Genomic DNA, 24,707 nt, shown 5'->3' with positions numbered 1-24,707 from the left:
TGGAACAGACGTGGAGCTCCATCCCACAACCCTGGATCATGACCTGAACCGAAATCAAGAGTTGGATGCTCAACAAAATGAGCCACCCAGGTGCTCCAACACCTCTTAAATTCTTAAGTATAATTATTCCCGTTTTGCTTTTCCTTTTTTTTTTCTGTTTTGCTTCATCCTTATAAGAATGTCTCTTATGGTGACTAACAATGAAGGAAGGGCTTCATATAAAACAAATTTTTAGGAGGAATCTTAATATCCTCTGTACTCTTAAATTTTGATCTGCTATGTGAAATTTCCAAGTTGAGGAACCTTCTACAATAAAAGAAGAAATCGTGACAGGTTTGATAAGGTATTAACATTTTGAAGTTCATCCATATGTTTGTCTTGTTCATTATGTAAATAAGGGAGTTGTCATTGTAGATATTCAGCAAATAGTTATTCTTAAAGTCACTTAACTTTAGCATATATATTTTTTAATGAGAGACACTGTGTTTGGGATGAATTAAGTCTATTCTTAACTGAAAACAGCTAAATTCACTAATCAATCTTTCAAAATGTAAAATTTCTTTTTACTTAGAAACATTCAGGAAGGGGTGAAATGGAAGCACTCCTCAATAGATATTACACCCAAAAATAAAGATAGACAAACGCAAACAATTTTGTCTGAAATAAAGGCATGAGTCAGTTTAAAACTGAGAATCAATTTTTAAAAGCTATGTGGGTCTGTAAATAAAAAAAAAAAACACAAAGTTCATCAATAGAAATCAGTCACTGTAAATGGCAACCTGGAACTCTGAAATGTCAATTTCACACTGCACTAAGCATATCCTACCAAACATGACCAAACTGATGTTTGGAAAAATATCAACACCTGTTACTACATTCCTTGAAGTAATAGGTCAGTCATATTAGCCAGGTCAGGGACAAAACTGTATCCAGTTGGACTTACCTACTTGGGAATCATTTTCCATCTGTTTCAGTGTTTATTACTTTAAATCTGATGTGTTAATTGCCCTAGAAAAATCAGCTAACTCCACAAACAAACTGTAGCTTGGTGTGGTATAAGTAAATGCTAAGAATATCCTTAAAAAGCAGGTAAGGGGAATCTAAGTCAGAGTTAGAACACGTTTATCTAGGATTTCAGGTTGACAGCCAAAATGCATAACCTATTGCATATGAGATGCCACTCATGTGCCCCTTTCAGTCAGGTGCCCACCATAGTGCCGACAGTATCAATCTAAATCATTTATTAGGTGATAAAAATTATTCAGGGGAGGACTATTTTCCATATGAGAAGTTCCCTTGGGAAAACACCTGAAATCTGGCCTCAGGGACTAAAGGCAAAAACATTTCCAATCTGACAACAAAGCATAAGAACGTTATTTCTGTCTTACTCAGAACCTCTGGGGAATTTTCTCTCTCAGGGAGAGTGGGGTTAGGGGCTACCCAGTACTACCCAGGTCCTCCCAGACATGAGTAAATGAGGTCTTTCAGTAATGTGCAAATAAAGAGCAATTCCAGAAATAGAATTTTCAAATTCAAGCAGATTTAATCGAGGGTGATAAAGCACAGACACAATAGGCGACTTAGATTTAAGGATTACAAAGAGGCTAATGAACCCTTGACAAAAGTAACAGGTAGAACTTTTTCCATGTGCTTTTGGTCAAGTTTCTTTCATGGTATCTGCCCACATTGCTATACTTTGGAAGAAAATGACAAAATAAGCCAGCTAGCAGTAAACTGCACTAAAATACAAGGTTTTTATTATATTCTGAACAAAATGGTGGTCAAAGAGAGGTCCATAAAAAAGGCTGTAGCCTTTGATGAAAGCCAAAAACAGAGTCAAATAAAAGTCTGCAGAATCAAGAAGTCAAACACTGCTTTATATTCAATAAATACAGTAAATGTACGACAGCTTTTTCTCAAGGAAAGATGATCTATTCTGATATCTTAATAGAGAAGCAATGACCAGTCTCTGATACTCACATTCTACACTGGCACTTAGGGTCAGAAAATCAATAGATTACATCAGTAACAATACCTCTATTCCCTCTAGAAAGTTCATTTTTAGGAAAAGAACATGTAAAAGTATAAAGGTTTATATATAAAATAGTTGTTATCTGTCCTTATGAAGAGGTAGGAAACAATGGAAAGTGTTTTTGAAATCAAAAGAAAATAATATCCTTAACCTGCCCCCCACCACACACACACACACACACACACACACACACACACACGCACCCCTCTACAAAACTTGGTCTTTATTACAGAAGAGAAAAGAGTATACATTATGACATTAAAAGTTCTCAATGAGCTGATCCCACTTTACCAATTAATCCATAGCTGGCATTACTTTATAAAACTAGTTTTCTAACATTCACTTGAAATTCCCTTTCCACACCTATTGTCTCTAGTCTTGTTAATGCTATTTCCTCTCCCTAAAATCCTTTACATTCTTCTTTCTCTTAATCTAAAGTTTACTCTGTTTCAAGGCCAAATTCAAGACCTGCTTGACCTGCTTGAAATCTTTTCCAACCAAAAATCAATATCCTTCCTTTCTGGCCTTTTACAATTACCTGCTGCTTCAGTCTTTCCAATTCAGTAATCCCCTAACAACCACAGAAGTTATGTTCCTAAAATGTAATATAGTTGGCAAAACCTAGGTGGTAAAATCAAAGTCTCATACAAAATAAGGGATTAAGGAAAAAAATAATGCTTTTAAATCTGTTTTCCTAAAAAGAAAGTTCGAGAAGGCATTTATTACAGAACAATATAGATTTATTGGAGTTATCTTTTCCTATGGGCTTCCAATAGGAAATCCTGCTGCTGAAGCAGATTCTCTAAGTTAAATATTAGGAGGCAGCGTTCACTGACTTAGAATTCATTGTATTTTTTTATCCCTGAATTCTCCCTTGTTTCTTTCTTCCTTTCTTTTCTTTTTTCTCTTTTCTTTCCTTTCCTTTTCCTTTCTTTCTTACTTTCTTTTACTTTTTTTCCCCCAAATCTTAGCAAAATGCTTGCACCATTAACTGACTCAATTACTAGGTTGCATAACACAGTTTTCTGAACCAGTCTTCTTCATACTGTGAAGGCAGAGAACATACAGGTTTCCTACTTCAGCACTGTTTCACAGGCCCAGTGAGATGGCCTACTGAGGAAGATATGCAAAAACTATCATGCTCTGCTATTTGGGGACACAATTGTAAGACTGAGTTATCTCAAAACACTGGTTTTGATGAATTAGTATATTTCATTTCACTAACCACCCCGTTAAAAAACAAGAGTCACAATCTAATAATGGAAAAAAAAATCTCCTTTTTTGTTTGGAGTCCATATAAATGTTTGCAGACATTGTTGTTACTTTCAGTAACATTTTATTTATTTTTTTATATTTATTTATTTTGAGAGAGAGAAAGAGACAGAGAGAGAGAGAAGGAGAAACAATCTCAATCAGGCTCTGAGCCATCAGCATAGAGCGCGATGTGGGGCTTGAATTCATGAACTATGAGATCATGACCTGGGCCGAGATCAAGAGTCGGAAGCTTAACCGACTGCACTACCCAGGCGGCCCTCTTTCAGTAATATTTAAAAAAATCAGACCTTAGAATTTTAATTTATCATTTTCTTCCACTGAGGACACTCAGTGGTCAGATTTCAGTAATATATATATTTTCAACTCCAACTGCCTCGCATACTATATTTCCTCCCTACAATTCATTATTTCATTCAAGTATTCATGATATCTCTGTCTTCTTTGTGCTGGTCGCTCAGGGAGGTATAAGAGTTACAAACACAAATACCTGCTCCCAGCCTCACGGAGCTCAGCCTGGACGAGGAAGATAGCAACTGGCAGGGGATTCTCCTTTATTACTGAGACTAAAAACAACTACTGTGGTTTAACTGTCCAGGAGTAAGAGACAACTGGACCAAGAAGCCTCAACTCTGTCCCCTTAAACTTCACCTTTCAAGTGGGGTTCACTTGAACTTCCAGCACCACCTTCATGCTGCCTTCTAAGGACATGTTATTCTCTCAATAAACAAACAAAACTTAAACTTACTTGGGCTCCCATTAGTACAATGGAGATGGATGGCATTAAAAAAAAAAAAAAGACTTTGCTAAAGAGTTAAGGTAGAGCAAATAGAAAATTAAAAAAAAAAACAAACTTAAAAAAATCTCAGCTTAAAAAATCTCAGATTTCTGATCTCACATCACTAGGTGACTTCTAGAGCTTACAGGCTCTGTGCTATTGTTTAGCCTGAGATTGTCACACTCTTTAAGAACCTACAGAAACTGCCCATTTCCACTACAGTTTCCTATATACAAAACGGAACTAAAACACAGAACCTGCGGCATTTCTTAGCTTTAAGAAAAACATATCACTAATTAAAATGATAAAGGCAACAATATCCTGAGAAAAATATCTTTAACAAATAAACATAAGATTAACATATTTATTATATTAAAGAGCTCATTCAGATTGACAAGAAGCAGGTATTAAGAGAAATAAATACAAATATCCAACCATGTTAAGAGAAAATAGCAAATGAACAAGTCTGACAAATGAACAAGTTTTGTAACAAAATGAAACAAGTTGTCCCTATTAGCCTGTAAAAATTACCAAAAAAAAAAAAAAAAAAAAAAAAAAGGTGGGTGACAAACTAATGCCTGGGAAGGTGGGAGTGAAGCAGGGGCTCCTGAACATTGCTGACGGCAACATAAATTAGTTACAGCCCTTTTAGAAAATAATTAACAATATGTATCATTAAGTAACAAAACTGTTCACACACTTTCATTCGGTCAACTTACTTCTGGGAAAAAATTCAAAGAATAGGAAAAGCTATGCACAGGATGTTTTTCATTGTTGTGCTATTTGTAGTGTGATAGTGGTGAGCAACTTTATACTCAATAGCAGATAATTAAGCAAAATACATTCAATACTACGTGAAATATTATGGAATCATTAAAAATTACCAGCTCTATTAGCAAGATGGTTGTATTATGCTTCAAAATTCTTAAATTAATTTTCTAAAAGCAAACACTATACCTTATGAAATAGCTGAATTCTTTACTATATTTGGACAACAAATGGCACGTGCTGTCACACTGCCTGGTTAAAAGGAAAGGATGAACAGAAATGTTTAAAGGTTCACTAAAAGTATTTATAAAGCTAGAATACTCTTTCACTAATTATAGTTGATTGTTTTCTAATAAAGAGAAAATGTTGCATTTATATTGAAATGGTCTTTTTTTTTTTTTTTTTTTTTTTTTTGGTACTAGAACCTTTTATATGCAACAGGCATTCAAACCTAACAAGAGCCTCTCACTAGTAGAAAATCAAGGGAATGTATTTCTTTGTGGAGTAGGTTGGGTACATGCAATATTTGCAATAAAATATTATCATCACAGATGCAGCAGAAAAACTCAGCTGACATTGACCATTTCTACTCCTTGATACAGTGATATAAAAGACCTGAGGAGTAAGCTACATAAATATAACTGTTTTGGTTTAAGAGTTTGTTCATAATTGCTAACCATTCAAGTTCTATGAGAAAGGAGGGGAGATCTAGAATGCAAGGAGACCATTTATGTCAGACATGGCACAAAAATTGTTGTTCATGAGCAAGACCTTTGATTTCAGAGTGAGCATTGTGATCAAGTGTTTCCAGAATGTGAGCAGAGTTTGAAGACATGCTCCATAATCTGCAACCCTTACTCCTCCTGATAGAACACAAGTGCATTCAACAAGTGAGAAATTAATTGGTATAATATGACCAGATGGTATTAATAGAACAGTGAAAAGAATAAGGTAAGAAAACAGCTGAACATGTTAACAGTAACCATATTTTAACGACGAAGGGTAGAATTCATCTTGGGAATGGAAATTCTTAATGTATTAAGAGTTTTACTGCTTTTAATTTTAACCAAATAAGTTCCAAATTTTAAGCCACTTCAGCAAAGACTCCTGTAGTCAGAGGGTTATTATAATTCCTCTTTTCACTGTACCCCACATCTGTAGGACTTAAAAATCACAAAAAATAGCAATTTTCTATAACATGTTTGGTCACTGAAAGTAATTTTCAGGAAGTTATAGTATGGACTGAAATAAGTTTTGTGACATGAAATACTATTCCAAAACATTCCTAATGTGGGCAAACCCCAATCCCCAGCTAATAAATTCCCAATATTATTAATTTTGGTAAGATAACAATACAAACTGGTGTAATTTCACACACAAGACCTGTACATATGCTGTAAGAGGTAAGTATGGGATACTTATGAAGCATAGTGGATGCAGAGTTGGAGTTCTAGTCTCAGCTGACTGACGTGTCACGATTGTATGTTACATGATGTATGTTGCTTAATCCCCCCATGAGGCTGGAAACAGCTCTACAGCTACTGACCCTGGGTTTCTTCCCTTTCTTTTCATGGTTCAGGATACCCTGTTTACAACTTTGTAATCAATCCCTCTACATATAAATTTCTTCCTAAATGATCCCAATATGAAAGTGCCATCTTTTCCTACTGGGAATCTGACTCATACAATCACTTTTTAAAAAGCGTGATCTGGGGCGCCTGGGTGGCGCAGTCGGTTAAGCGTCCGACTTCAGCCAGGTCACGATCTCGCGGTCCGTGAGTTCGAGCCCCGCGTCGGGCTCTGGGCTGATGGCTCGGAGCCTGGAGCCTGTTTCCGATTCTGTGTCTGCCTCTCTCTCTGCCCCTCCCCCGTTCATGCTCTGTCTCTCTCTGTCCCAAAAATAAATAAACGTTGAAAAAAAATTTAAAAAAAAAAAAAAAAGCGTGATCGAGGGTGTAAACCAGAATCTAATGTCTAATGAAAAGTAGCTGTGTAAATTTGAATATTACTTTTAATGAGCTTTAAGGTCACTTGAAAGAAACTTCTCAAAAGCACTTATTTTATAAACGAAGAAAATTATTTTAAAACATCTTTTTGGCTAGATCATAGTCCAAGTAATCCAACAATTACCTAATTTTACAGTAAACCATCTAGACCTGATGAAAGCAGATAGGCATGACTGGAAAGCAAATCTCTAAGTCATTTTCTTTAACACTGCCTTTGGCAGCTTGGTTTTCTTTTCTTTCCTTGTTTTGTTGAAAAAAAATAAGTGTGAATATGTCCCCAAGGGAATGAGAGTATTTAGTCAATAAAGTTGTTTAAAATAAACAAGAGGACTTGGCTCTATCTAATCTTTCCCCATCAAAAAACCCTACAAATAGTTTTTCATGCCTAGTTTGCTAAATGTGCACACTGTGTACAAAAATACCTTTATTTTCTTACTGCAAGAGACAAGTCAAAGTAAAACCTTCATATAAAGTAACTTATTTTTAAGATAAGGAGTTGTCCCGGGAATCGACTTTACCTAGTTTCGTAAAATATTTGCTATGTAATCATATGCAAAAATTCCTAGGTACAAAAGTTTGCACTTACAGCCAACTTTCTAATGTAATCACTGGTTTCAACATAAAAACTAATTTAGTAATTTTCCTCAAATAACTACATAAAATTCACATCTAGAAACATTATGCTCTGGGTTACTAATACTGTACTCTTCTGCCATTTAAATAATGACAGCTTTCTGTTTATGACTACACTTTTGTCCTATGGTTAAGGATAATTTTTTTTTTAATTCTTCTGATGATTCAATCTTTAGCAATTAAATTATTGCAGAGCCTGTGAGCTATTGTGATTGTAATAGCTATTAGGGACATCTCCTTGCTTCAAGTATCTCTCCAATGTGAATTAGGCCTAATTAAATAAAAATAATGAATGGGTTTCAGTGGTAAGAAGAGCTGGTTCAAAGTGCAGAAAAAAATAGTTCATTGTGTTGTTGAGCTGATTTTAATCATAAATGTCTGGGACCAGCACAGAGAATGCCAATTAAAGCTGAAATGAATAATACTAATTAGTTTCCATCAGCAGAAAAATAAAGATCCACATCATTAGTTTTCCCTCTGTCTTCTAAACGTGATTATAAACATTTAACCTTTTTAAAACATAATTCTTGAAAGTTAAGCAATATCAAGAATTTTTAACCTTAAAAACTAAGTTATTTAGTGTGAAATATTCAGACGAAATCTGGAAAGGCAATCCAGGAACTAAATTATATGAGGAAATACCTTTTTGCCAATGTATGTAATAGTATTAATACAGTGCTGGTTTTGCATTAATTATAAACAGAAGTTGTCATTGCTTTCAGAGCAACGTTACATATAGTTTACATATGACTGCAAATAACTCTGCAAGTGTTCAGGGTTGCTTTTTCATTTGTCTTCATTAGAAATGATGTTCAACACTGAAACAAAATACTGCAGATGTTTGTTTTATGGGAAAGATTCTTCCCTATTTTCATTGCTTCTGGATGACACTAACAGTAAGTTTTGCTCCACTTAAAATGGGTGCTCACTGAAAATTTGTCCATTAATAATAAATGCAACATTCCTGGAAGTTTCATCCAAATATGCCTTGTTCTAAAATATCAAAGCTGGTCATTACAGTACCCATTATCAGTGACCGTTGGAAAAACTCTTAAAGGAAAACCTGGAAGAAACTCTTAGGAAAAGTCTTATCTTGAAGTGGGTACAAATCTCCAGTCCTAAGAGAACTCAGGTTCTGTTGGAAACATAGCAGGTCTAGTACAATGCTCCAGATCTGTTTATCAGAAAGGTCTTCCTGAATTACTGTGGTCCCGCTCCAACCATGTTTCAACACAAACTGAAGAGATTAGAACACTTGCCTCGGACTAGTTTTCAGAAATAAGCATTTCATTACTCACATAAATCCTATCTCAACCTTTTGAAGCAACTCAATTTCTGAAACATAATCAGTTTTAACAATATTCCCTCAAATAGATAATCTGCGGTTTCTTATTAGTGAATCTATAATATTCCAAAAACAAACCACAATAACTTTTAAAATTGCCTAGTGCCATTGTAAACGACTTTAGTGGAGGGGCGTCTGGGTGGCTCAGTCAGTTAAGCATCCAACTCTTGATTTCGGCTTAGGTCGTAATCACACATTTCGTGAGTTCGAGCCCCACATCGGGCTCCATGCTGACGGTGTGGAGCCTGCTTGGAAGTCTCTCTCTTCCTCTATCTCTGCCCCTTCCCCACTTTGCTCTCTCTGTCTCCCTCAAAATGAATAAACTTTAAAAAAAATAAAAAATAAATAAATGACTTAGTGGAGTTAGGAATGGACACAAATCTCAATTGTTCAATAAATTCTCAATTTGTTCATTTCTACACAAACAAAAAAGTTTCTAAGTAATTTTTACATTCTACATATGACCTAATCAAATTAAAATCAGATAATTTTGTTTAATCACAGAGATACTACATGTCAAATACTTTTATTTCAAAAAGCAATACTCTCAGAAGATGCTATATAATCCATCCTAGATGAACTGGCCATTAAAACCTTTCTTGGTAATCAATCATCATAGGCTCTGCTTGCAAAATACTTAAAAACATGGTATATACATAGGGTTCTTGAAATCTAACCCTAAAGAATAGAACAAAGCATAACATAATACTGGGAAGAATTATAGCAAATCTAGTTCCAAGAGAAAAAAAGACTTTTAACTTTTTTTCTTTAATCACATGCCATGGTTAAGTACACTTAAAAAAAAAAAAAAAGCATTGTATTTTCCTAAAAACAGAAAAAGAAAAGAAGAGATAAAAAACCCAGCACACTCGATGCTATGTGGATTTAAGGTACCAAAGCTAAGAGCACATTTTATTACTGTTACCCTAGCTAAAGAATTGTTGCCTCGATGGTAGATAGTGGCCCGGTACTTATTATGGTTGAGGACTTTGAAGCAATAAAACTTGAATTTAATCTTGTGACTCTTTTTCAGGCCTTGTTTACACAAAGTGGTTCCAGAGATTTTAGTAGCACAATGTTTTACAACTGTGTCATTTGCACATGTGACTGAGCTGATTTAAAGTTCAAAATAAACTTATTCACTCAACCATTTTGACAGTCAAAACAAAACTCAGTCCATTTTTCAGTACTTTGAAATGCAAATGTATAATTGAAATTGGACACTGCTAAGCTTTCAGTATGAAAGAACTTTCTCTACTTCTCATGAAGGTAACATCTGTATCCCTATAACGTATATGACACAAAGACATCCTCAAGGAACCTTGAAGTTTTCTGGTGGCAGGGCAGGAGCCTCAGTGCAAACTCAGCCAGGATTAATACTTGAGCTATTCCTAGACCATACTAATCACTATTTTGGAGCAATATTGAAATAAAGAAGCTCAAATTATGCTATGACAATTTGGCTTTCTCCAAAGCTCTGGGAGCTTGAGAATAGCAACCTGTGATACAGGACTGTCAAAGTTAAAGTCAATGTTTATGTGTGTATATTAGCATTGCATTGCACTCCTTTTTAAAGGAAATACATTAAGATGTCTTTGCAGTTTGAGCCTTTTATCAAACTATCATCTGTCTTATAAATGACCTCCAGAAGTTTTCTGAAAAATATTTTTGAAAAAGATGAGCTGAGAAATATTTCAATCATCTTTATTTCTTTATCTTTTCCAATATTTTTACTTAAATTACATTTTTAACTTTTTATTTTAAAATAACTGCAGATTCACAGGAAGTTGCAAAAATAGTATATAGAGTCCCATGAACATTTCACCCAACTTTCTCAGTGGTGACATCTTATATAATTATGGTATAATATTAAAACTAGGAAGGTGTTGGGGCATCTGGGTGGCTCAGTAGGTTGAGCGTCCGACTTCGGCTCAGGTCATGACCTCGCGGTTTGTGAGTTCCAGCCCAGCTTCAGGCTCTGTGCTGACAGCTTGGAGCCTGGAGCCTGCTTCAGATTCTGTGTCTCCCTCTCTCTCTGACCCTCCCCTGCTTGTGCTCTGTCTCTCAAAAATGAATAAATGTAAAAAAAAAAAAAATTAAAACTAGGAAGCTGTTCTGTTGTAATACTGTTAACTACAGACATTGCTCAGCTTTTATATGCATTCATTTGTGAATGTATGCATAGTTTTATGCAATGTGATCCAATATATAGATTGATGTAACCACCTTATCACAAGGGAACTCCCTTTACAAGCAGCACTGTGCTGTGCCAATCTCTGTTCCCTACCAACCATTAATCTGTTCTTCATCTCCCTGGTTTTATCATTTTGAGAATGTTTAATAAATTCAATCACATAGTATAGGTAACTTTTTGAGAGGGGACTTTTTCATTAACTAATGAATTCTTGAGATTCATCCAAGTATCAATAGTCCAGTCCTTTCTAATGCAGAGTGATCTTCTATACATAGGCTCATCAGAATTTGTTTAATCATTCACCCACTGAAGAACACTTGGATTGTTTGCAGTCTGGGGTTATTAAGAATAAAGTTGCTATGAATATTCATATGCAGGTTTTTGCATGAATATAAGGTTTCATTTCTTTGGGATAAATGCCCAACAGTGTAACTGTTGAGTTTTGTAGAAAAAAAAAAAAAAAAAAAAAACGACAAATGATTTTCCAGAGGGGCTGTACCATTTTATATTCATAGCTGGCAAAGCATGAATGATTCAGTTTCTCCACACCCTCCTCAACATTTGGTGCTGTTACTTTTTTTTTTTTTTTTTTTTTTTTTAGCCATTCTGAGAGGTGTATAATGATAGCTCATATGCATATATGCCAACTGCATAGATCGTCTTTGGTAAAATGTCTGTTCATCTCTTTTGCCCATTTTCTAATTTCCTAAAAAAAGAATTTTTTGTTTGTTTTTTACTGTCAAGTTTTGAGAGTTCTTTATGTATTCCATATCTAAGTTCTGTGTCAGATTTATTTTTTCAGTTTGCAAATATTTTCTTCCAGTCTTCAGTTTGTTTTATTATGCTTTTAACAGAGTTTTTGGCAGAGCAAACATTTTTAATTTTAATGAAGTCCAATTTATAAAAAAAAATTTTATGGATCATGCTTTTGGTGTCATGCGTAAGAGTTCTTTTTCTTTCTTTCTTTCTTTTTTTGGAGAGAGAGTGTGTGAGCATGGGAGAGGGGCTGAGGTGGGGAGAGAGAGAGAATCTTTAGCAAATTCCATGCTCAGCACAGTGCCTGATATGAGGCTTGATCCTATGGCCCTGGGAACATGACCTGAGCCAAAATCAAGAGTCAGACACTCAACCAATGGAGCCACCCAGGTGCCCCAAGACTAACATTTTTATAAAAGGAATGTCTAATGCTATTATAATTGGAAGAATTTGCCTAGTAAAATTTTACCCACCTCTCTCCCACTTCAATGACTTCTTTATTACTCTAGCTGACTTCTCTAACTTTATACTAGAAAAGGAGATGAATTTAACACATGGTCGGCTCTAAATCATTCATATACATACTATGTAACTTATACATATGTGATTTATCTCTTTCTATCTCAGTCTCTACACCTATATATTAGTGTTTGGCACTAATCAAAAGAGTACTACTAAGCAAATAACAAACTTGTTCTTTTCAACCTTGTTATATTTTAAACTACTTAATATAAATTCTTTCTATATTTATATATACTACCTTCTAGGGGCTTTTAGTTTCAGATTAAATCGCACTTTAAATAAAAGTTGTGTTACTTTTGGTAAAGCACCAAAATGCTTGTTGAGAACCTTACCCTTGAAAGAAGAGAAAATAGTTACAAATTTGTAGGCTTCTGAGGCAAATATGGTCAGGTTTTGGATTTCACAGCTAAGTATAACTTAGAAAAATGAAAAACATTTATGTTAGGAAAATTTTTTCCCAGAAAATAGAAAAAAAAAAAAAAAACCTTTGATCTCATTCTCTTGGTGTGCTTTTAGTATGTTAAATGCCAAGAAGTTCAAAATGTAATGGCTATTATTAATCTAAAGCTATTCAATATAAACAATAAATGTTGGGAGGAATATATTCTTACATCGTAAAAGTAAGAAAACAAATATGCTAATTTTATCTAGTGTAAATCTAAGATTAATATTTTGGGAAAAAAATTCTTAAAAGAGACAGCTATTTCTACATAATAAGATACATCTACTTTCACTTAAATTTGTTAGTATAATTTTAGTATACCTGGCCTAAAGTAGAACTTTTCATAGCTACCAAATAGTTCAGAGGTTTGTACCAACTCTTATATTTGATGTAATGCATGCTAAAAACAGAAAATTAATTTTTTAGTTTGTAAAGAAAAAACTTAGACAGCTTTGACCTCGTTGTTTATCTTATTTTGGTGGCAAAAGTTGAAATCAAAGCAGCTAATGCATGTACTATTTCAGTTATCTATAGTAATTACTTCACAGTGTGGGCCCCAGAGCAGCAGAAGCAGCATTAGTTGGATACTTCTTAGAAATGCAAATTATAGGGCCCCATCTGAGAACTGTATGAGAAACTCAGGGTTAGTTGCCAGCAATCTGTTTTAATAAGCCTTCTAAATGATTTTGATGGATGTCCTAGTTTGAAAAGCAATGGCTTAGGACAATGAAGCTTCTATATACCTTGCCTAGAGGCCCTAAAACAAGCTTGTATGTTTTAGATTCCCCCAAGGAGAGCACTACTTATACTGTAGCATAAGGGTGAGACAATTCTTTGAAATGGTGAAGTTTAAGCATCCCTGACCATCTGTCAAAACAACAATAAGTCATGCTATTTGCCATGTCCCCTGGGGTTGGTAAGAACCTGGTTAAGAATCACTGATAGGGGCAAAGGTTATTTAGTCCTTCCTTTCTCCACCTTGGATCCAACTCCCTCCAAAGACCAACCATGATGGGTTACAACTTATTTAATAAAAGAATTCCTGAGTTGATACTGATAATAGATACATAGATGATAGATGGGAAAATGTTCTTACAGTTGGGTGGCAACTAATACATACAGAAGGATGATAAAGCTGAAAAAGCACCATTTTGTAACTATCACAGGAAAAGCATCAAATGAACGTAAACTAGTGAATGAAATTTTAAAAACAAGACATTATATAGTCTCAAACATCTCCCCACAAACTACTTATTAATTCAATAGAGCAAAATGGTAACATGACAGTAGAGATACCTGGAAGATACCACCTCAACCGAGTGATTAAAGTTACCATCGCTGGGCCCACACTGATGTAATGTGCTTTCTGTTATGATGCACTGAGAAGGCCACCACTTCACTCCTGTGGTGTTCCTGCCAAAATGCAGAACCTGAATCTAAGCATGAGGAAACTAGACAAATCAAATTTGAGAAATGTTCTACAAAAAAACTGGCCTGAACTCTTCAAAACAGTCCATGTTGAAAGATAAAGAAAGGCTAGGAAACTACTTCACATTAAAGGAACTAAACTGATGGGGTGCCTGGGTGCTTAAAGTGACATATCAATTACACATACTACAACCAACTGGACTTTGGATTAGATAATAGCATGTACTGAATTATATATCCTGTTTCGATAATTGTGCTATGGCTATGAGAAAAGGACTAAGAAAATGTCTTTGTACTTAAAGCAGATAGTTAAGTTTTTAGAAGTAAAGTAGTGTAATCTACAACTGATTTCCAAACAGTCCATAAAATATAATAATAGCAGTAGTAGTTATAATGAAATGACAACGGTAATAATGATGGTATAAATTAAATCTTCAGTTCTCTTTCCTTCAAACTAAATAATCTCAATTATTTTAGCCCTTTAAGAGACAATGAGACAAAAGGATTCAAAGTCGCCTGGTTTAAGCAGGAATTTGGGAAGTTAACAAAAAGGGATCTGTAGTCTCAATTCAATTGAAATTAATAAAAAAATATTGAGTAGTCATCCTATATTCAAAGAGCTCACAGTCTATTAGAGAAGGAAAACATGCATATAAATAGAGTGTAAGAGAAGCATACTATATGTACCAAAAATGAAGTATAAGAAAGTACTAAGGAATGTTGAGAGGGAGTGACTAATTCTGTCTAATATATTGTACTAAGTGCTTTATATATTCATTCATTAAATGTACCAACAATCTCATTAAGGTAAATACTATTTTATCCCCATTCTGCAGATGAGGCAATTGAAGCACAGAGAAGTTGAAAATCTGGCCATAGATTATCCAGTTAGTTAGAAGTACAGGTATGAAACTCAGGCTGACTCCATAGCCCATGCAAAAGGCTTAATGGAGGAAGCAGCATTTGAGTTGATCTTTAAAAAATAAGTATAATTTCAATAGGATGCGAAGCGGGAAGAAGAATATTTAAGACTGAAGGAAAAACAAAAGTGAAGGCATGGAGACAATAGATACAGGTCATATAAGGGAAACTGAAAAGTTCAGGGAATGGTATGTAAGATGTGGGGAGAGAAATGGGTAAGAACAGAGGTTGGGAGATTAGACAGGCTTAAGAAACAAATTAGACTCCATCATGATTATTAGGCTATATAATTATTAATTATATAGCCTATATAATTATTATATAGGCTATATAATTATTATATAGGCTATATAATTATTAATATAGCCTTTGTTAGTAAAGAGAATGATTCTTATAATATGTACCATAATCTTGATGTAATTCAGCGGATTCCACATAAGGAGTCGGCCTTTGTGACATCCAAATGAACCTAGTACTAATAAAATCTTATTACAATTCAATCTCTTCTAAAAATACCAGACCACAAATCATGAGAACACTTTCACAGTGACCTCCACACCCATATATATAATAATTTCATTTCACAATGATCCTATTACCATGCAATATGGAAATTGCCAGAACTGAAAACAGAAAATCTACAGTGCAACATTTCTGCCTTACTTTAACACAAACTATATAAAGCTTTTAAGAAACAGTGAATGAAATGTAAATAAATCATGTAGCTCTGCTGTTACAGTTCCTTGTTTGTCATAATATTTATGAAAACTAGGTGATCCAATTAAAGGGATATAATGAGTAATATATTCCATGAACTCTGTTAGATATGCAGTTCCAACCAGTAAAACAACCAGACTTGAATGCTTAATGCTAGATCTCTGAGTTGGTAGCAGGTATAATTGATTGCTCAATTAATAACTGAAAATAATATTTTGGCTTCATAGTAAATTAATTATGGGTAAAGCAAAGCATGTGGCACTTAGAAATCTCTGTATTCATTTCTTAGTAAATATAAATATTCGTGAAAATCTGATTTTCATTTACTACAGTTTTAGCCTGTTCAAAATCTATACTGTAACCAGAGTACATGAAACAATCCAAGGTCAATAAAAACAAACATTTAAAATTTTCAGAATTTCAGAAAATATTTAAAACTAAACCATTAACAAATTCATTAGTGACTATTTTTCAGATATTTAACAAAAAACAAAAAATGAACTTCATTTCTATAAAACATCTTCGAGCCAGAGTTCTTAATGCCCAACAAAATCTTATTCTATCCTGGAAAAATCCTAACTTATCTCCTTGACTGACAGAATAGAATTGATTAGTGAGATATAGGCGATATTTAGGAAGCATCACAGAAGAAAAGAATATGAAAAAGGCAGACAAACAATTTCAAAGAGCATTTGGAAATCAAAAGTTCTATTTGGCTTAGTCTAAAACTAAAACATAAGTGGACAATTAAAGAAATAGAACAATGAGGTATAAAAAAATTCTCTCACCTAAAAACACCTAAAATGGTATGTAAAACTCAACAATCATCCTTTGCCTGTCTAAATGGATTTCTGAGAATAAAGGGAAATACACAGGGCGTTAACAAGGAGGAAAGGAACTAAAAAGCAGTGTAATAATCTTGAACAGACATTACAGCTGCTGGGAGGGGTATTTGCTAATAGAGATTTAAGCTTTAATAGCAAGACAAAGAAGAGAGGGTGGTCCTGGATCCCTAACATTGTGGAAAGTGGGAACTAATATCACTACATGAAGGCAGAAACCCTGAAAAGCTACATTCCCTATGAAAAAGTGCATTAAAAAAAATCGTATTTAATAGCAAAGGGAGATGATAAAAGGTAACTTGTCTGTTTAAACCTCAGCTCCAAATGAAAAGGTTAAAGGAATCTCATGCTTAAAAACTAATGTTAACTGGCCTTAAGTTCTAGTATCATGAGTTGCCTGACATCAGCAAGAAATTCCAAAGAAATGTGGAAAAAAAATTTTTAAATGTTTATTTTTGAGAGAGACAGAGAGAGAGACAGACAGACAGACAGACAGACAGAACTCAAGCAGGGGAGGGGCAGGGAGAGAAGGAGACACAGAATCCGAAGCTGAGCTGTCAGCATAGAGTCTGATGTGGGGCTCGAACCTATGAACCATGGGATCACTACCTGAGCTGAAGTCAGAAGCTTAACTGACTGAGCCACCCAGGTGCCCCCTTTGTGTGGAAATTTATTCTTAACCCAGGCCCCACAAGATTCCCACAGATTTAACTTCCCAAAATGAATTCACAATATAAGATTACAAAACTATTAGGGAAATAAAACACCAGGAGTGAAGTCAACAGAAAAAAACAAAGAAAATTAGATCTAAATGGACATCAAATATTAGAAATAACAAATACAGAATATAAAATAACTATGCTTAAAAAATTATGAAAAGAGGAAATTAAAACACGAGCAAGAAAAAGTTTTTATAACAACCCAAATATAAGTTCTAGCAATGAAAAATATAATTATTTAACTAAAACCCTAACTATAAAAATATTTTTTCCAACAATACTTTAAACAATTAGGGGAAAATGATTATGGACTGGTTATGAAAGGATCAAGGAATTCTTGATAATTTTTATTAGGTATGATAAGAACATGGTGATTATTTAAGATGTCAGTATTTCTTAGATGTATGTAGGGCATGTTACCTGGAATTTCCTTCAAAATACTTCAGCAAAGAAAGAGAAAGGAATAGATAAAGCAAATGTAGGAAATGTTAGAAATGTTGAATCTGAACAATGTATATATGTGAAATTTTTATAATATAAATAAAATGAAAACTTTACTCAGATGTGGAATTTAAGAAACAAAACAGACAAGGAAAGGGAAAAAAAATAAGAGAGAGAGAGACAAAAGAAGAAACAAACTCTTGGGGCGCCTGAGTGGCTCAGGTGGTTAAGTGTTTGACTCTTGATTTTGGCTCAGGTCATGATCTCACAGTTCATGAGTTTGAGGCCCACATGGGGCTCTGTGCCAATAGCATGGAGCTTGCTTGGGACACTCTCTCTCTGCCCCTCCCCTGCTTGTACACACACACACTCTCTCTCTCTCAATCTCTCAAAATAAATAAACATTAAAAAAAAAAAAAACCAAACAGACTCTTAATTATAGAGAACTGATGATTACCAGAGGGGAGGGGAGTGGGGGCATATGTTAAACACATGATGGGGATTAAGGAGTGCACTTGTCCTGATGAGCATAGGGTGATGAAGGAAGCGTTGAATTACCATATTGCAAACCTGAAACTAGAATAATACTGTATGTTAACTAATTGTAACTAAAATAAGTACTTAAAAAAAAGAATTAGAAGAAAAAAAAGAAAACTCAATGGATAGTATAATCAAAATATTAGACAAAACCAAAAAGGAAATTAGAGAATTGGAAGATGGATCTGAAAAGACCATCTAGATTATGATTAAAACTTAAAGGAGAGAAGAAAAAACAACTCACCTTCCTTTGGGCTCACTGCTGCAGGAAGACTATTCCAATCAAGGGTCCAAGTAGGGCAAGGGTGGGGAGAAAACATCACTTCAATGCCTTTTTCCTAGAAATAGGAAATAGACTCTTTCTGAATTAATGAATTAATAAAATTCTGTTGTGTTTTAGAAGATCAAGTTTCTATTTTCTACACTGACAAGAAGAAACATAAATATTAACAACCATTAAGTGTTCCTCAAAATATTTAGTTACATAAAAAATATGATATGTTGTTTTTTGAGAGCACACTTTCCTATTTTTTATACTGAGATAACAAAAAAATGCTATTTTTAAATTATTACCTAAAACTACATAGAATAAGCTACCTAGAAATAAATTAGGTGTCAAAAAGAAAAGTTACCTGAGGATAAAAATTTTATCAAAAACGTTCCACACAGAGATAATAAAAAACTGATTCTGCATATGTCCATCAAGACCTGTTTTCACATATATGAAAGTTGCTGCCACCTAGGAGTTACATTTACATGACAAAAAGCACCCACTTCAACGTAATACCCCAAAACATCATCCATACCAGTCTTTTACAAGTGCTTATAATGCTCTAAAAAAAGATTCCTCTGTTGTAACCAAATGGTTCCCAACATTTTCAAAAATGAGGACCACTTTCCAGTATACAACAAACTTCTCAGGCTCTTTCCCCTGAGGAGGAAGTTAAAAGTTATGCATTTACTTATTTGATCTGCTGATAGTTACATGGCATACATACGGACTCCCAGACCCCTTGCAATCACATTCTGGGTATGTGGCCCACAGGATAGATACCCATGGTTCAGGTATTTTTATCTTCAGAAATATTATATTCAAAAGAAAAATTTCTGAGAATCTATCACTAGTTTGAATCAATTAGTTCATGAGATTACTTTCCATTATGAAAACCAGATGAATTCTGGTCCCAAAGGAAATAGTACAAAGATTCTTATTTGAGGTAGAGATATATCTTTAGATCTAGAGGCCTAGAGAACTTATCTGCTCCCAGAAAAATAAACACATCTCTCTGACATCATCTACCTCTATTCTTTATCCCTTATTCTAGCCTAGCCATACTGAACTTGTTATCCCTCATTTCACCAAATTTAACCTTACCTTAGAGTCTTTTCAAAAATACTATATGAGATATCATTTATATACCATTACATTTATAACATACAATTCAATACTTTTTATAATATTCACAGTCAATACTAATTTTAGAAATTTTTCATCATCTCAACAAGAAATTCCATATCTATTAGTAGATACTTTCTATCCTGCCCCCTCCCCCCGCCCCCCAGCTCCTTGACCTAGGTAACTACTAATCTACCTTCTGTCTCTATAGATTTGCTCAGGGTCTGTTCAGTAGCTGGATCCTCTGCCTAGAACACTTCCTCCAAATCTTCAATTCATTCAGGTTATTTGCTCAACGTCTTCACCTTGTCAGATAAGCCTTCCTGACCACTCCATCTACAAAGGACCCAAACCCACATAACCTCCACCCCCTTACCCCACATTATCTTTTTATAGCACTTATCATTACCTAATGTGTTCACACATTAAATTGTGTTTTTTCCTTATTTACCTTCTTTATCAGAATATAAGGCCCATGAAGGCAGTCCAATTTGTTTTTCATATATCCCACATTCAAAACAATGACTAAACATACACATTTTTTGGACTAACAGAATAAATAAATTTAAAACCTTTGGAGAATAAGGGAAATTTTGTAGGTAGGAGTACACCAAAGAAAAAAGAAGAGGGAAAAGTGAGATGTGAGTGTTCCTAAGAAATACTTCACTATTTTATACTACCACTTGGCACCAATTTCATTTGTCCTCATGTAACTGGCACAAAATACTGTGACTACACAAAAATTAAAAGTTACTATATAAATAAAATTAATACATTCATATATTATTTTGATATAATATTTACTATTTTTCAAAATGTATGTCAATAATTCATTAGTAAGTAGCAAATACAATGTCTTGCTAAAAAGGAGCATTTATTGTATCTAATACATACTATCAAGTTAGAATTAAATGAAAATAGAAATTTTAACTTATTTTCAGGGTTGGACTTTCTTTTTTAAATTTGTAATTTTTACTTTAGAGAGAGAAAGAGAACACAAGAGTAGGGGAGACGGGGAGAGGGAGAGAGGGAGAGAGAGAGGGAGAAAGAATCTTAAGCAGGCTCCACGCTCAGTGAGGAGTCTTATGCAGGACTTGATCCCATGATCCTGGGATCATGACCTGAGCCAAAATCAAGAGTCAGACCTCAACCAACTGAGCCCCCAGCCATCATTTTTAAATTGTTGATGTAATGTCCCAATCATTTTTTATATAACCATAAGATTTGAAATCAGAAAGAATCCTATAGAATAGCTACTACACTCTCCTAATTTATAAATGGAGAAATTAAGGCCCTTAGGTTAAATAACATACTGAAGATCAGAATGTTAGCTTAGTTACAAAGCTAGGACCAGACTACCTGGTCTATAGTAGTCTTCCCATGGGCTGCTCCCAAGCCAATGAGTGAGACTGGTTAAGATACTATGTTAGGCCTATTCCTGAGAAACATGGAACTCTCAGACAGATGATTTGGGCTCAAGGATTCCCAAAGTTTTGGGACCTCCACTAAACTCTAAAACTTCTCTAACCCAGTCTTCCTTCCTTTCCTGACTCATGTACAAGGGTCAAACCTGCATCCCAGACTGAAGGCTCTCCCAGCCTCCTCTGTCTCCTTCCCCACTTTACCTCACAGATTTCCCTCAGTAAATCTCTTGCACATTTAACCCCATCTTGGAGTCTGCTCAGGGGACCTGAACTAACACATTCTCTGTAAATTAAAAAGTCAGGATTCCTTTATATTTTTTATGTTATTATAAGACAGCTTATTTTTACAATTGCTTGTTAACTTTTCCTGAATTTAAATTTGTTCTTTATTTTTCAGTGTTTAAATATTTTTAAGATGTATAAAATACAAATGTTTCCCCTAATTTCTCAAATGTTTAATGTCATTTTATTGCTAGAAAAGCATAGGTAGAAAAATCTGAATCACCAATTTTTCATTTAAGACTCTGTGTAACTATGAATTACAAGCAGATTTTTGGGGGCGGCTGGGTGGCTCAGTCGATTGAGCTTCTGACTTCAGCTCAGGTCATGATCTCACAGTCTGTGAGTTGGAGCCTCTGGTTTGCTCTATGCTGATGGCTCAGAGCCTGCAGACTGCTTTGGATTCTGTGTCTCCCTCTTTCTCTGCACCTTCCCTGCTCGCACTCTGTCTCTGTCTCTCTCTCAAAAAAAATAAATAATAAAAAATAAAAAATAAAAAACAAATAAAAGCAGACTTTTGGTTTGTTGAAACTTTAAAAATTTGTATTTTATTTGCTTAATTTTATTAAAAAATTTTTTAATGTTTTTTTAATGTTTATTTATTTTTGAGAGAGAGAGGAAGAGTGCAAGTGGGGGAGGGGCAGAGAGAGAGGGAGACAGAGGGTGTGAATTGGGCTCCACGCTGATATTGAGCCTGATATGGGGCTCAAACTCATGAACTGGAGATCATGACCTGAGCTGAAGTCCGACACTTAACCGACTGAGTCACCCAGGTGCCCTAAATATTAGTATTTTAATACAAAGCAAGTTACTCTCCTGCTGATCATTTAAAGAAACTCAGGAGGTGAACCTGAGATCCCGACACGGTACAGCCATCTGATCAAGACACACCACACTTTGGACATGCCTTGATATCTTCTAAAATCAACTAAATAATCTTATTTCATTGTTTCATCACGAAGCTAACAAAACTGAGAAGGTAAGGGGCTGGGGTCACTAATACAATCCTGTTCTTTTCTAATTGAGCAAACTCTATTAATGATAGAATTCAAATGCTTCCTAACCCAAGTGGGGAAATATAATGACTATTTTTCCAGTACAACTCAGATGAACATCTCAAATTACTTCCTGATTTTTCCTCTATTCAAATAAATCTTCAAATAGCTGAAGTCAAAGGCAAAACATTTTTGTAAATTGTTTAGAATGACAGAGAAAAGAAAGTCTATTGGGGAGAACTTGTACAATTAATATTATTAGAAACAAATTTTCCTTCAAAGAGAGAAATATAGATCATATGTGTTATTCTATCAAAAGGCTTTAAAACAGGGGTGCCTGGGTGGCTCAGTCAGTTGAGCACCTGGCGATTGATTTCAGCTCAGGCCATGATCTCCCAGTCTGTGAGATGGGGCCACGTGTTGGGCTTTGTGCTGACAGTGCAGAGCCTGCCAGGGATTCTCTTTCTCTCTCTCTCCCTCTCTCCTGCCCCTCCCCTACTTGTGCTCACTCACTCTCTCTCAAAATACATAAATAAACATTAAAAAAGTCATTAAAGTAAAAAGTAAAAACAAAATGCAAAGAACTAAAAACTTAAATGTAGGCAAAACCTTAGAAAGTAAATTGATATATTCATTTTCATATTCTTTAACTTCAAACCACCATGTCAAAATTTAAAAACTGAGGCCAAAACCTTGCAACAGAAAAACACCAGGTTAAAACAATACATTTGACCAGATGTGATATGACCTTGGTCAATGTCTTGAATATAAAAAAAAACAAGTTTCGAGAAAAATACTTTTTTTATTAAAAAAATATTTTTTAATGTTTATTTTTGAGAAGAGACAGAGTGCAAGAGGAGGAAGGGCAGAGAGAGAGGGAGACATAGACTCTGAAGCAGACTCCAGGCTCTGAGCTGTCAGCAGAGCCTGAAATGGGGCTCGAACTCACAGACCAGACTGTGAGATCATGACCTGAGCCGGAGTCGGACACTCAACTGACTGAGCCACCCAGGCACCCTGAGAAAAATATTTTTAAAAAATATATATTCTGACTTACTCCAAAGACACATACTATTAAAAATCTTCAATTTACTATACCTCACTTACATGCAAAAGACATGGAAATATTAACTGGTCAAGGGTGATGTAAAACAACTACAAATAAAATTTAAAACAAAAGTAATGTCAATAAATGATTATAATCTGGGGTAGAATGCTCAGCAACATTATCACATGGAATTTTTCAAAGAAAATGTGAATGAAAACATTTTAAGTACCATTAACTTGGTCATAGTGGGTCTTGGTCCTCCTAAAAATGAAGCATCATTTTGCTCCTCTACCCCTGGGACCTCACTTAAGTTTGCATCTTGTTCCTTCAAGGTGGTCAGCAACTCTGGTAAATGGAGAAATTGGATCCCACACTGAGAAGCTGCTGTTTTTACTCTGGGCACTTCCTGAATCCTTTGGTACCAAGCAGCCAGCAGTGGAAATTCTATCAGCTTTTCAGAAAGTTTCTTGCAGATAATTGCCTAGGCAGACAAAGAACAAAACACACTATTCTATAGTTTTTGTGTTTAACAGCCATACTGAGGTAACTTTACATACCATAAAATTCGCACATTTTAAGCATACAGCTCAAACAATGAGTTTTTAGTAAATTTATACAGTTGGGCAACTATCACCACAATCCAGGATTAGAGCACTTATATCACACCAGAAATTTCCATTATGACCACCTGTAGTCAATCTCTGCTTCCCCAGTTAGTTGTAAGCGACCACTGATCTCCTTTCCATGTCTATAATTTGCCTTTTCTAGTATTTCATATAAGTAGAACCAGAAAACATGTCTTTTTTCACTTAGCATTAATTTTTTGAGGTTCATGTATGCAGTTGCATTTACTAGTAGTTTGTTTCTTCTTATTATAAGTAGTAGTCATTGTGTGGAATAATATATTTTGTTCATCCATTTACCAGTTGATAGACATTGCATTGTTTCCAGTTTTTGGTAATTATAAATAATGTTGTTATACAAACTCATGCACCAGTGTTTGTATGGGAATGTTTTTCATTTCTTAGGAGTAGATACTAGGAGCCACATTGCTAGGTTATATGGAAACTAGGCTTAAGTTTCCACGAAACTGCCTAACACTTCTCCCTGATGGCTGTGCCATTTTATATCCTCACTAGCAATGCATGGAGGTCCTAATTTCTCCAAATCTTGCCAATGATTGGTATTGTCAGTCTTTTTTATTTTCACTAT

The 24,707-nt window shown here is 34.7% G+C and overlaps 1 protein-coding gene across 1 annotated transcript in view; it reads right to left on the bottom strand.

Annotated features, from left to right (window-relative positions):
• GSTCD (glutathione S-transferase C-terminal domain containing) overlaps positions 1-24,707 on the bottom strand; it is a 128,668-nt gene that overhangs the window by 94,274 nt on the left and 9,687 nt on the right. Inside the window, exons 3-4 of the mRNA XM_047092225.1 lie at positions 23,725-23,976; positions 18,598-18,691 (exon numbers count right to left, since the gene is read on the bottom strand). Of these exons, the coding sequence (XP_046948181.1) occupies positions 18,598-18,691; positions 23,725-23,976 (346 nt within the window). The remainder of the gene's footprint in view (positions 1-18,597; positions 18,692-23,724; positions 23,977-24,707) is intronic.

The sequence above is a fragment of the Lynx rufus genome, unplaced genomic scaffold (assembly GCF_022079265.1).
Source record: "Lynx rufus isolate CCGP_SWC_20201006 ecotype Redwood Valley unplaced genomic scaffold, mLynRuf1.p SCAF_3, whole genome shotgun sequence".
In the NCBI taxonomy this organism is placed as follows: Eukaryota; Metazoa; Chordata; class Mammalia; order Carnivora; family Felidae; genus Lynx; species Lynx rufus.
This window is presented reverse-complemented; position numbering and strand designations above follow the sequence as displayed.